Genomic DNA, 13554 nt, shown 5'->3' with positions numbered 1-13554 from the left:
TTTGTCTTGCTTATGCACTACATGTTTGTCTGCACTTTACATACCTTGTTGCTGTGCACACCAGAATTTCCCCCTTTGATCAATTAAGTTCATCTAACCTTATTTATGGGGCATCCAAACCACTTTCCCTGAAATGGAGGCATCAACCAGAACTGGTGCTTTTAAAAACAGATTTCCTGTGTACCTCCATTTCAGGTTAAATACAGGGAGGAAGGAAAGACGCAGGCCTCCCGCTCACTGTACTCCCTGCTGCCGGAGACGATGGAGACGCAGCACGCTAAGGAGGCCTCTCAGATCCAGAGCGAGGTGCAGAGTTCCTGATTTCCACATCTGATCAGCTTACATGATGCTCTTTTATTAACTGACAAGGCATCTGCCCTGGGTGGAGAACAACCTGCCAGAATTTAAATAGATTTTATACTCTAATAGTAACTTATGCTTCTCCTTGAGAATTTTCCCACAACTTCCCCGCAGAAAATTGTATCATATTTTTCTCCCTTTTCTAATGCATTCAGATCAAATACATAGAAGGCAGAAAAAAGGACACTGCTAGCTCTCTTTATTCCCGTCTCCTGGACACGACAGAGATTCAGTTCGCAAGGGAGACGACTGAAATTCAGAGCGAGGTGCTGCGGTCAATTTCCATGCACGCTTGAAGCCACCACTGTACATTCCATATGTTTTTGGTGGCTTATTCCTGTGTTCTTCCACAGAACAAGTACAAGGAGAGTGGAAAAAGGACTGTTTCCTGCTCCGTTTACTCTCAGCTGCCAGAGACCAAAGAAATCCAGTTTGCCAAGGCGGCATCAGAGCTCCGGAGTGAGGTAGGTGGGACATCCTATGTGTCATTGATACCTGACACCTCTCAGAGTGGCTGGCTATGCATAAACCAGAAGGCTTAAAGCAGGGCTGTCAAACCAGTCCTGGAGGGCCCTACACATTTTTGGGTTTTCCCTCATTTCCCTCATGGGCGGATTGGTGGCTCTGAGTCAAGGTTGCTGGTTCAAATCCCGTGAATGCCACAAGTGATCCTACTCCACTGGGCCCTTGAGCAAGGCCCTTATCCTGCAATTGCTTCATCCTGGGTATGGCGTTAATCCACATCCAGCTCTATAAGGAGGTCCTCCAACTTACAGGGAAATTTGGGGGTTGCTGGCAGGATTGGCACTCCAGCCACGGGAAAAAACCTCACACTGGTCCGTTCGGACTAGTGTGGTGCTGAGGAATCACCCACCACATGGCTGCACTCAGGTTCTCATCCCTGAGGTGGTTTGTCACGTGGTGGATGCAGCATCGCACTGTAATCAGGGTGTGCTCCTTACCTCTGCCTCATTTAACATACCTGATTCAGCTCCTTGCACCTCCTTATGCTAATTACCACACAGCTCTTGAGCTGAATCAATTGTGGTGGAACAGGGAAAGAACTAAGCTCCGCCCCCCTAGGAAAGGAGTCTGTGAATAACTGCCCTGAAACTTATAAATGACAATAATGCATATAAGGCACAGTATGAGCTAGGACAGGGTTCATAAACTACCATGTCAACCATTTCAATTAAAAGGACCTGGGTTTCACTTTAGCACTGCGTTCTTGCTGTGTGCTGATTGGTCAGTATTGTATAATCATGCATCTGTTACCTATGTTAATATGAAATAGCTGGATGAGTCTTTCAATCAAGGAAACAAACAAGTCAAAGCACAAGAATAATTCAACCATTTAGCCAAACACAGGAGTCTTTCAGTTTTAAAGTAGTTTGCAAAACCTGAAGTAGCTCGTAGTGACCCCCCCCCCCCCCCCCCCTGGCATGGATTAAGTGGTCACCCTACTCTTTGGGAATTTCAATGAAGTGTGGCCCCACCCTGGCCTTTTCTATGTTAAAGAAAAAATACAAGGAGGCAGGAAGGAAGGAGATCTGCACCTCCTTGTACTCCCTGCTCCCAGAGACCCCGGAGATCCTGCACGCTCGAGAGGCCTCCCAGCTCCAAAGTGAGGTGCACGCCCCTGCCAGTCCGCCGATGCCATGACCTTGCATGACCTTCCGACTGACTTAATTACCTGGATAATGTTATTCTAGCCCACTGCTTCTGAACCCAGTGCTCGGGATCCCCCAGACGATCCGTGTTTTTGCTGGGAGCTGAAAGGGAGGGAAAATGTGGACTGTACAGGGGTCCCCAAGGGTTGGGAGGAGAAACACTGCTCTAGACATCTTATCCTCAAGGACACACAGATTAGCTTGAGATACAACCTGCCACTGGCTTTATGTAGTGTTTGAAGAGCTTGTTAACCTTCAATCATTTAACATGTAGATCAAGTACAAAGAAGATGGGAAAAAGGAGATTTCCACCAGCCTGTACTCCCTGCTTCCAGAGACGACAGAAATGCAGCTGGCAAAGGAGATCTCAGATATGCAGAGTGAGGTGCGGGAGCTGGAGTGCCTGTGAATATGAGCCTTTTAATGAAATAAAGTTTAATAAAATAAATTATCTATCCATCTATCCATCCATCCATCCATCCATTTCTTCCATTTCATTGGATACCTGAAGCCTATCCTAGAAGGCACAGGACACAGGGCAGGGGACACCCTTGACAACATACCAGTAAAAATCTGAAATCTTGGTTTTTCTTTTCCTAGGTTAAGTACAAGGAAGCTGGAAAGAATCATATTTCCAAGAGCATTTATTCTCATCTTCCAGAAACGGCAGAAACCCAGCTGGCGAAACAGCTATCTGAAATTCAGAGCGAGGTAAAGTGTATACTGAAGACTTAACTCAACTCAGCCATCCCTGTCAAAAGAAATTACACAGAACAGTGTACAGAACAAGGATTAATTTGAATAAATGACAACAGTGCAATAATAACCATCATGTATTTTAATAAATGCATCTTTAAAAATGTACAAATAATATTTTGTGATTTATGCAGAACACAATATAATTTAAAAGGCAACCACCTGTAAAACAATTAGACATTTGCTAAGAAACTAATGGAAAAGTGGCTTTGGAATTAAATTGGTCGCTGACTCAAACTCAGATTTGGGGCTGTTATGGCTCCAGGTAAGAGTAGATTGAAAAGCACAGAGAGCAGTAATGTTAATAATGTTGTTGAAAAGTATAATTTAGTTCTAGGGATATGAGTGTTGTATAAAGATTTGATCCTTAATCCTATAGCAGAAAACATTCAGATTGGCAGTGCATCTCACCAAAGAAGCTGGCATGAGAACAGGAGAATGTTCCAGAGGGTTGGGAATGGGCTGAGGAGAAAAGCAGGAAGTCCAGAAAGAGAGATGTGGTGTGGTTGGAGTTTAAGGGTTCAAGGGATGTTCCCAAGGGGGACCTAAGCCATGTTTTGACTGGTATATCAGAAGCAGATTTTAAGGCCTTTGGAGTAAAGTGTAGAGTAGTAGGATGCATATGATATCCGAGGGCCACGTTAGCAGTCACGTTCTGGGTGAGATGGTCTGGCTTGGATTTGCAAACCAGTACCCCAACCAGGAAAAGTAGCCAATCTCAAATTAGCACCCCAAAGCAGTGTATAGCTCAGTGTGTTAGACAGCTGTACAGTGGATATAAAAAGTGTACACACCTCTGTTAAAATGCCAGGTTTTGTGATGAAAAAATGAGACCACAATGAATTATTTCAGAACTCTTCCCACCTTTAATGTGACCTATAATCTGTACAATTCAATTGAAAAACAAACAAATTTGTTAGGGGGAAAAGTATAAAAACATGTACAATAAGCTGGTTGCATAAGTGTGCACACCCTTAAACTAATACTTTATTGAAGCACTTTTTGTTTTAATTACAGCATTCAGTCTTTTTTGGGTAGGAGTCGCTCAGCATACCACAGTTTGACTTGCCAATAGCCAAAGACTGAATGGTGCAAATATATCAAAATGTGATTCCAATTAACCTGCACTCATACTTGTGCAAATAGCAAATGACGTGTCTTTCCTTTTTCTTTCTTTCTTTCTTTCTTTCTTTCTTTCTTTCTTTCTTTCTTTCTTTCTTTCTTTCTTTCCATTCAGATTTTTCTGCAGTCAAAATTAAATTTTTCTGGTCCTCCGATGCTGTCTGTTAATCTGAACATTTTGCTGCTTTGTGTTTCAGACCAAATACAAGGAGGCGGGGAGGAGGGAGGTGTCCAACTGCCTGTACTCCCAACTCCCTGAAACCATGGCGATCCAGCACGCTAAGGAGGCTTATCAGATACAGAGTGCGGTGGGTAGCATTGTCCGGTCTACATACACTGTGATCTTGTGTGGTCACCACGAGTCTTTAAAGTCCTTAACTGCTACACAGAGGAGCTGCATTTGCTTCCTGCCTGATACACAAACACCAGAGTTCGTGTTCCCCCCGCGACCCTGACGAGGTTAAGGGGTTAGACGGTAGATGAATCTTCAAAAGGGTTTTTAATTACATTGTGCCTGTAGCTAAATCATGCTGAGAATATTATAACAACTACAGCTAGTGTGATCTTTGAATGACTCCATAGCTGTACTGTTAGAAGGATGCTGAAATGCTTTATTATTTGTGTAAACTACAAATAAAGAGTTGAAAATAATTAGAGATATTTAAAGGGTTAATTTTGCATTATATCCATTATATGTTATATATGACTTTAGAGAGTACTGCCATGCAGGAATTTGACTGCTTAGTGCTTATTTCTTGGTAGTTAGACTGTATTTATCGCTTTTTACTTCTAAAAGTATGTGGTGCATAATATATTTCTCCTGAGATTATTACTGGAACAGAAAATAATGAATGAGATTGCAGTGAATCACATGAGAAATGAGAGATTTTTTTCCTAAACAGTCTAAAATGTATGATTAATGGAGATCAGGAAAAGTAATAGTTATTTTATATTAACCTCATTTCATCAAACCCAAAGAGATGCATGGAATGAAGATTAAAATAGACTTCCAGCTGAGATAAGTGATTTAGGTTCAACAAAGCCTTCTATGATATATTAGATCCTTCCCTTCAGGAAAATCAAAGAAATGTGAGCAATACATCTCATGTAATATCAATATTACATTTGACAAGCAGAAAAAAAGAATTTGAAGACATTTTGAAGACATACTGGTCATATATTTATTACATTTTAATCCCATTCCACATTATTTGTTCATAATAAATTAGTAATTTCTATTGACAGTTTCAATAAAACTGAAATTTAAATAAAACATACTTCAGAAAATATGTTCCCGTACGAATCATATTGAGATGTTTAAAATGTGCTCTTTTTCTTAATTTTCAGTTGAGATACAAAGAAGGCGGTATTAAGGGTCTCTCCACCTCCCTCTACTCACGGCTGCCGGAGACGACAGAGATTCAGTTTGCCAAAGAGGTCGCTGAGATGCAGAGTGAGGTGCGCTCAGAAATCCTCTGCCATCTTCCATATAAATACATATTTATATGGAAATTTATATGGAAATTTCCAGTCATTGAAATTGATATGATTAGCCAGGAGCTGAAGTCCCACTCAGTAAGATTGTTCTTTAATGGTTAATTTGGTTGGTGTCCTCATGGGAATCACGGCTTGGGGTTTATGCTCCTAGGCTGAAAATAACACAGGATGCATGTGTATAACCTTTGAGAGCAGCATTCATTGCCGTCACACACATTTAATGACGTTTAGTTGCACAGCTAGCTTTACACAGGTAGGCGCTGAATAGCTTTTACACGGTTTTGAGGCCCAGAGTAGATTTTCCTTTGTCTTGTAATCTACCCCCTAATTCTTAATAACTAACTCATTATTCCTTTTTTGAAAATGATCAAAAACATCCTGTGCCCTCCCTCTAGGACTGTGGAGTTTGTAATATTGAACTTTTTACCCCCCCCACCCCACCAAATAACATTTTTGTTTAGTGGAATGTTTTCTGTTTAATACATAGATTGTTATGTGATTGCTTTTTAACAGTGACATGGTTAGCTTCTTATATCCATCCATCCATTACTGTAACCGCTTAATCCCAACTGGGGTTGTGGGGGGGACTGGAGCCTATCCCAGGAACAACGGGCGCAGACAGGAACCAACCCTGGGCAGGCGCCAACACACCACAGGGCACACACACTCACAGGGCCAACTTAGAGTCACCAATTAACCTAATCTGCACAATTTTGGAGTGGGGGAGGAAACTGGAGCCCCCGGCGGAAACCCACAAGAACACAGGGAGGGTGTGCGAACTCCACACAGAAAGGTTCTACGTCCGACCCGGGGACTGAACCCAGGACCTTCTTGCTGTGAGGCAGCAGTGCCACCATGCTGCCCCTAACTTCTTATATGTTCTTGTCAAATAAAATTATTTCTTTATAAGGTTTAGATTGGTATTGCAAAAACAATTTTTCCAAAAATAGCTGCTGAAACAGTGAGGGGTCGCCTTAAAATATTCGGGCTGTATGGGATCCTTTGGAATCTGTAAATAGGAAATTATCACCATAAGAAAACTGAAGGGGGCAGCACAATGGTGATGTGGTTAGCACTTTTGCCTCACTCTTCTGGGACCTGGGTTCGAGACTCTCCCATGGCTCCACATGTGAGGAGTTTGCGTGTTCTCTCCATGTAATTGTGTGGTTCCCTCTGCGATCTCCAGTTCCCCCCACAGTCCAAAAACATGCTTTATGTGTGTCTGTGTGTGTGTGTGTGTGTGTGTGTGTGTCTGGGGGGGGCGTTATTCCCTGCCTTGCACCCATAGCTTCCGGGATAGGAACCGCGACCCTGCATAGGCCAGGCTTGGATGGACAGATGGCTAAATCTGGAAATCTTGCCCCTACAGAACAAGTACACGAGTGGAAAAAAGGCGGCATCAACATCCATTTACTCTCAGCTACCAGAGACAACAGAGATGCAGTTTGCCAAGGCCGTGTCAGACCTACAGAGTGAGGTATAGCATATTAACAGAGGAAAGCAACTTTGCTACTGAGATTGATAAGAGTCCCTTAGTCGTTAAAGAACATTATACTGCCATACAAGAGCAAAACACTGTCTTTATTTTCTAAAAAATTGATTGGAAACATACAAATCAAAAGTCCAAATCAGAATATGATTGGAGTTGTGACCGAAATGTAATCATGATAAAATATCTTAACTTAGAAACCTTCTCTTCTCAATGTCAGCATGCAGTAGTTACAGTGTTTTGCCTTTGTAGGGCAGTGTGTCGGTATGAGGGGTTTGCAGTGATAATTATTGGAATAATCACGTGTCCAGTTGTGATCTAGGGCTCAGAATGAGTAGAAAGGAGATGCATGGGTCACTCGAAGTCTCTGCTCTGCCGTTTTCACCTCAGACGAAGTACAAGGCGGCAGGGAAGAAGCAGGTGTCTGCATCCCTCTACTCCAAGCTCCCAGAAACCATGGAAACACAGCATGCCAAAGAGGCCTCCCAGCTTCAGAGCACGGTACATACTGTGTTACTGATGCTGAGCGCATCTTAAGCTGAGGGCCAGCTGTTTACATTTACATCTGTGCTATTTAGCAGGGGCTTTTATCATAAGCAATGTATGAATGAGAGTAATATTACACTGCAAACATAAGTGCTGTCAAGCAGTTGACTAGGGCAGAAGTGTAGCTAGGTTGAGCCTCCACTGAATGCCCAGCTACACGCGTAAGCAGGATAGGAGCAAGAGCTACTCAACAATGTCTAACAAAGCAAGAACCTAACAAAACTACTGTTCAAGTCAGCAGAAAGTGCAACACTTAGATCTTTCAGGCAACTTAGAGAGGTGTAGGCTGGTGGAGGTATTCCTGGAATAGATGAGTCATGAAGACTTTCTTGAAGGTGGAGAGGAAATCTGAAATGCGCTAAAATGTAATCAAGGGCAATGTTTTGCTTAAGCATGCGCATTACTAAAAGTGTGAAAATGAATGAATGAATGGTTATGTTATGCAGATAAATATTGTTGCTGTTTTAGAAAAAATGGCACAACTATATTTCACATGCTGAATTTTGGACCCCATCTATTTATAGAAATGGTACAAGGAAGATGGCAAAAAGGGTATTTCCAGCAGCCTCTTCTCTTCGCTTACAGAGACGACAGAAACACGGTTTGCCAAAGAGATCTCTGAGATGCAGAGTGAGGTGAGGATTATAGGATCCCGTTGGCTGGTTCCTGCACTGTTTCATCAGGGTTCTGTTTTGTACACAGAACTTTAAATTATTGTAGAGAAATCATAATTTTCTGTGATCGTGAAGTCTACCAGAAAATGTGCATGCATTTTGCTAAAATATAAACTGAATTACTTCCTTAGATCAAGTACAAGGAGGATGGGAAGAAGGAGATGTCTACAAACCTGTATTCCTTGATGCCAGACACAGCAGAGACTCAGTTTGCGAAACAGATGATGGATCTGCAGAGTGAGGTATTAAATGATGTAATTAAAAGAAATATCAGTGGTGTTATTACAGGATTTTGTGAAAGAGATGGAGTGTTAGACACCCCAGTCTTCATGAAGGGCCAATCAGCAGTCAGCGCGAAAGGACGCCTTAGCCCTGGTTGTCTGTCTATGCAGTAAATTGTTCTTTTTGTTTGCTTTTATGCAGCTATAGTTACACTATACTCTCCGCCTTACTGCTTACTCATGTTTGGCTAAAAAAGAGACAAAATACAATAAACAAATTTAAAGATGAATCTGACTGGTAGTATTATTATAATTATTTTGTTCAAATTTCCCATGTATATTGCATGATATCGTAATTGTGAATTCTTTTGCGCAGGATAATCGTGTAGTAAAAGTCTGATATCGGGACAGCCCTATTCTGAAAAGGAAATACACTCTTGACCTTCCTTTCATCTTGGCTCTGAGAGCAGCTGAAGGTGACCTGCCAGTTGCCTAGGCCCCCTGAAAAGGTTGAGCCAGCCCTGCCTGAGTGGACGGTAATGAATGCTGTTTCATCTCAGACTAAATACAGGGAGGCTGGAAAAAAGCAGGTGCCCAGTACGCATTACTCCCTCCTAGCGGAGACGATGGAGACCCAGCGCTCCAAGGAGGCCTCTCAGATCCAGAGTGAGGTCAGTCGGCCCGCATCTGATCTGCAACATCTGGCTGCGGTACCATTAGCTCGCTGCTCCAGAGAACAGAGTCTAAGCAGCCGAAGTAGATTCATAATTATAGTTTCAGTTTAACGCATTTCAGTAGGTTTTTATGGGCACAGCTGCAGAAAATGAAATGTTATTTTTGAGACATCCTTATTTTGGGATGGATAATTTTTCTAACCAGCACAAGGGGAACGTCCAGTTCCCTTTTTTCTCAGTCCCCAAATATGCCGCTATTTTTGGTCAGATAATTTGTTTGACTGCTTCATTTATAGAATATCCGATTAAATCAGTTTTAAAATAATTCTCGTAAAAGCCAACTCTTGTATGTCTTGTAAACATGCTGTTTTGACATGAGTTTGATATTGTTTAATAATTTACCATTTGAATTATAGATGTATGAATGACACTCATTATTTTTTACATTTATATCATCTGGCTCCAAAAATGCAAAAAATCCATCTCCCAGTCTTTGTTTATATACCTGTTGCCTACAGGGGTCTCTATTCCAGAATTGTACAAGAATAGTAGCACTGCATTATGGGACACGGACTATGGAGTCAGTAACGGGAATTTTCGAACAATTTTTGTTTTTTGCAGGTAAAATACAGGGAAGCTGGCAAAAAGGAGTGTTCCAGGTCACTCTACTCTCACCTTCCAGACACAAATGAAATCCAGTTGTCAAGAGAGCTTACAGAAATGCAGAGTGAGGTAGTACAAGGCTGATGCGGACTTTTGATTTGTATGTTTCCGATGTATGTCTGGATGTTTCTCTTCAGCCATGAAATGCTTAAAGAAATGAAATGCTTCAAAATAGTGTGTAATCTGAAATCAGTTCAGTAATATTAACTTGGGAAGGTTAGAAATATTCCTGATTTTGGCCTGTATCCAAAAGCCTGCTGCTGTTTTATCATCGTCTCAGTCATGTGAAATATCTGTTTTTTGCCTGTTTTTGCTTTTTACCCAGAACAAGTACAAAGAAAAGGGGAAAAGGAGCATGTCCTCTAGTGTATATTCTCAGCTTCCAGATACCACAGACATTGAGTTTGCCAAAGCAGTGTCAGAACTCCAAAGCCAGGTACAGCCTTATTTCACAAGTCTAATCTCTATTAACCCAACTCGTACCCCAGTTGTGATGAACGTAAAGTTTTTAGCTGAATAATTATCATTATCTACTGTTGATTCACGTCATTTATACCACCTTTTACTTTTTAAACTGTAGCTGAACAGAAGGCCGCTATTTGTACAACTTGCAGTGAAATGCTCGTCCTGGCAGGATCACTGACTGTGCAACATAAAATTAGAGAAATTATTATCTAATCTATACAGAATACAGTAAATATACCAAATATAAAAGTATCAAAAAAGCAAAGACAAATATAAAAATATAAAAGTATCAAAAAAGCAAAGACAAAAACCAATTATCACATTTAGTGTGTGCAAATGTACAAGGTAGGTAGGTAAGTGTGCAAAATGTGATCAGAAGATGAAAAGGGAGTGAAAGACATTAGAGGAGAGAACGTTAGTGTGAGTCTGGGTGCAGTTGCAGATTGTCTTTTACGTGCTGTTATTGAGAAGGCTTATCACTTGTGGATAGAAGCTTCTCCTGAAGTGTTCAGTCTGGACCTTGAGGCTGCAGAGGCGTTTTCCTGACCTCAGCGGCCTGAACAGTTTATATGTGGAGTGGGTGGAGTTGCTAGTAATCCTGAGGACCAGGGCCCTGCACCATGTGGAGTAAATGTTACATAGAACCTGGCCCTCACCTCTTAATATCTCAGAATCCTTTGGTGTTGTTTTCTGGTCAGAAGGCAAACCATGGCACATACTGCTAATACAAGCATCCGGACGAGTTAGCATTAGCGCCACAGGGCTTTATTTGACTGAGGAGCCCCTTAATGAGGAATGGAAGCATCCGTTTGGTTTGTAGATTAAATACAAGGAGGAGGGAAAGAAGCAGGCCTCCCGCTCACTGTACTCGCAGCTGCCGGAGACGATGGAGACGCAGCACGCTAAGGAGGCCTCTCAGATCCAGAGTGAGGTATGTGCTCTGTATATTTAATATGTATTACAGGAGGTAGACATGCGCACACACACGCACATACACACACACGCAATACCAGTCAAAAGTTTTTATTACTTTTCAATTTAAAAACTGCATATATTTTATTCTTGTTAAGCACTGGAAAGTTGAGTGAACAACTGTAAATGAAAATATAAGTGAAATAAAACAAGTTTCCTTTATAACATGGAAAGAGTAACCATGCGTGTCTGGCATCCTATTAACTGGCTGTGAGGTGATGGCATAGTCAAATTCTAGGCTGTCCTTTAACTTTAACTGCACTCGTTACCTGTTTCATCCCATGAAACAGAGCAGTATTTGATGTCTCTTGTGGAAAGAATACTCAAATTAGGTTAATTTGATGAATCAAAGATATGACATTTTCTTGCTAATAAAATGGTGAACATATTTGTTATTTGTTAAGAAAGAATATTGAGTATATTTTTCGCAAATATTAAATGAGCAACATGCAAATGTAGAAAATCGCAGTGTGGAAGTGTGTGCAAAAACCTTTGACTGGTAGTGTGAGTATCTACAGTATATACAGTATATACATACATGCATACATGCATACACGCATACACACACACACATATATATATATATATATATATATATATATACGTGTGTGTGTTTTGACTTTGACTTCTGACTATGAATCATATTTCTGCCATTTTTGCAAAAATACGATTATATTACTGTTAATTTTTCCAAATAAACAAGCTGCAGTCAAATAATGGATGCCACTTTCTGTAAAATGTCCCAATGAGGAAGCACATTACTGCAATTGTATCATAGTATAGAGCTGCCATGTGCAAAGAATAATTTTTCCATTGTGGTACAGAGTCGCCATATGGCAACATTTGTATTTTCTCAATTTACTATAAAACTATGTTACATGAAGTTGATTTGTGAACGATGACATCTGTTTCACTTATCAAATACGCAGCAAAAAATTTGTTTAGTGACACAATTTGTGGGGCACACTGACATGTTTCTTCTATCTGAGGGTGACCTTGACAAAGAGTGTCACTGAGGGAAGTATAAATGTCATGTGACTTAAAAACACCAGATAATTAGCTATCTTAAGGCATTTCCTTTAAATTCCAACAATTCAATATGTTGTAGTTTTTTGCTGAATAACGAGTAATTGAAGTGAAATTTGTTGCCGTAGGACAGCACGGTACCACAGAGGTTTAAAACATCTCCTGATCTTCTATGCATTAAAGTCAGTTAAGTATGACTAATTAATGGAAATGTTTGGGGTTTATTTCCCAGGTAAAATACAAAAAGAGTGGGAAAGATGGGACCTCCGGTTCACTTTATTCCCAGCTCAGGGAGACACCTGAAACTCAGTTTGCCAAAGAGCTCTCGGAGAGACACAGTGAGGTAACGTTTTATGAAGGCCATATTTGATGCCTAATCTGATTTTGCAAACATCCGTCCATCCATTCTTCAACCAGTTATGCAGTAAAGGGTTATGGGACAGACCTGCTCCCCCCCCCACCCACATGCCTGGCACACACATTGAAAATCACAAAATTCTTTCCTGTTGAAGGTCAAATACAAAGAAGATGGGAAGAAGGAGATATCCACAAGTCTGTACTTCACCTTGCCAGAGACAGCAGAGACTCAGTTTGCCAAACAGATGTCAGAAATGCAGAGCGAGGTATCTGTTCAGTGATGTATTAACAGGCCACCATGACATAAACACAGAAATTGAGTGAATACAAAACAAAGGGAATATTGTGATGGATTCTGCATATTTTACCCTGTTGAAATGTGTTCAGCGTGTCTCTGTCTAGGTGTGTGTACTGCAAGGTAACAGTTTCTTCCCAATGCCAAAAATAATCTCTTCATTACTTTTGGTGGTATTTGTTTTACTTTTCAGATAAAGTACAAAAGAGATGCCCAGAAGGAACTGTCAGATTGTCTGTACACACAGATGCCCCAAACCAACGAGACTCAGTTTGTTAAAGAACTGTCCCAGTTCAAGGTGGGGTTTGCGTTGACAAATGTCAAACAAGTTGCTTCACTTAAACCTAACAAAATCTGGCTAAGGAAAGGTTTTGCAACTCAGTCCTCACGGACTCCAAGGCAGTGCACATTTTAGCTCCCTCCCAACTCTCAGCATGCGTGAACCAAATGATCAAGCAATCAGGAACAGGTACAGGTGTGTTGAGAGTTGGGAGGGAGCGAAAATGTGGAATGTCTGGGTTGAGAAACACTGGTCTAAGGGATCCACCGTAACTGAAGAAATGGAGAAGTCTAACTACTCACTCATGACATAACAACCCCATGTTAACAATTGTTTGATGTGCAAAATAAAATTTTCCCTAATATGTGTAAAATGGCAACACATTGCCTCATATATTATCCTCCTTAATATTTAGGGGCCTTTAAAATATTTCTTCTTTGAATAAATATAACAATTTGAAAGATAACGTGATTAAGTCTAGGGTGAC

The 13554-nt window shown here is 41.0% G+C and overlaps 1 protein-coding gene across 8 annotated transcripts in view; it reads left to right on the top strand.

The window, feature by feature from the left end:
- The window catches only part of LOC111837842 (uncharacterized), a 64527-nt gene that overhangs the window by 17128 nt on the left and 33845 nt on the right, over positions 1 to 13554 (top strand). For all 8 annotated transcript variants that reach the window (XM_023800224.2, XM_023800226.2, XM_023800228.2 and 5 more), the window contains 19 exons: positions 196 to 306; positions 516 to 626; positions 714 to 824; positions 1879 to 1989; positions 2305 to 2415; positions 2631 to 2741; positions 4106 to 4216; positions 5256 to 5366; positions 6775 to 6882; positions 7285 to 7395; positions 7965 to 8075; positions 8246 to 8356; positions 8896 to 9006; positions 9631 to 9741; positions 9998 to 10108; positions 10958 to 11068; positions 12368 to 12478; positions 12648 to 12758; positions 12981 to 13085. In XM_023800224.2, the coding sequence (XP_023655992.2) occupies positions 196 to 306; positions 516 to 626; positions 714 to 824; positions 1879 to 1989; positions 2305 to 2415; positions 2631 to 2741; positions 4106 to 4216; positions 5256 to 5366; positions 6775 to 6882; positions 7285 to 7395; positions 7965 to 8075; positions 8246 to 8356; positions 8896 to 9006; positions 9631 to 9741; positions 9998 to 10108; positions 10958 to 11068; positions 12368 to 12478; positions 12648 to 12758; positions 12981 to 13085 (2100 nt within the window). The remainder of the gene's footprint in view (positions 1 to 195; positions 307 to 515; positions 627 to 713; positions 825 to 1878; positions 1990 to 2304; positions 2416 to 2630; positions 2742 to 4105; positions 4217 to 5255; positions 5367 to 6774; positions 6883 to 7284; positions 7396 to 7964; positions 8076 to 8245; positions 8357 to 8895; positions 9007 to 9630; positions 9742 to 9997; positions 10109 to 10957; positions 11069 to 12367; positions 12479 to 12647; positions 12759 to 12980; positions 13086 to 13554) is intronic.

This window comes from Paramormyrops kingsleyae, chromosome 1 (assembly GCF_048594095.1).
Source record: "Paramormyrops kingsleyae isolate MSU_618 chromosome 1, PKINGS_0.4, whole genome shotgun sequence".
Classification (NCBI taxonomy): Eukaryota; Metazoa; Chordata; class Actinopteri; order Osteoglossiformes; family Mormyridae; genus Paramormyrops; species Paramormyrops kingsleyae.
Note: the sequence above shows the minus strand (reverse complement) of the source record. Positions and strands in the feature narration are given on the sequence as shown.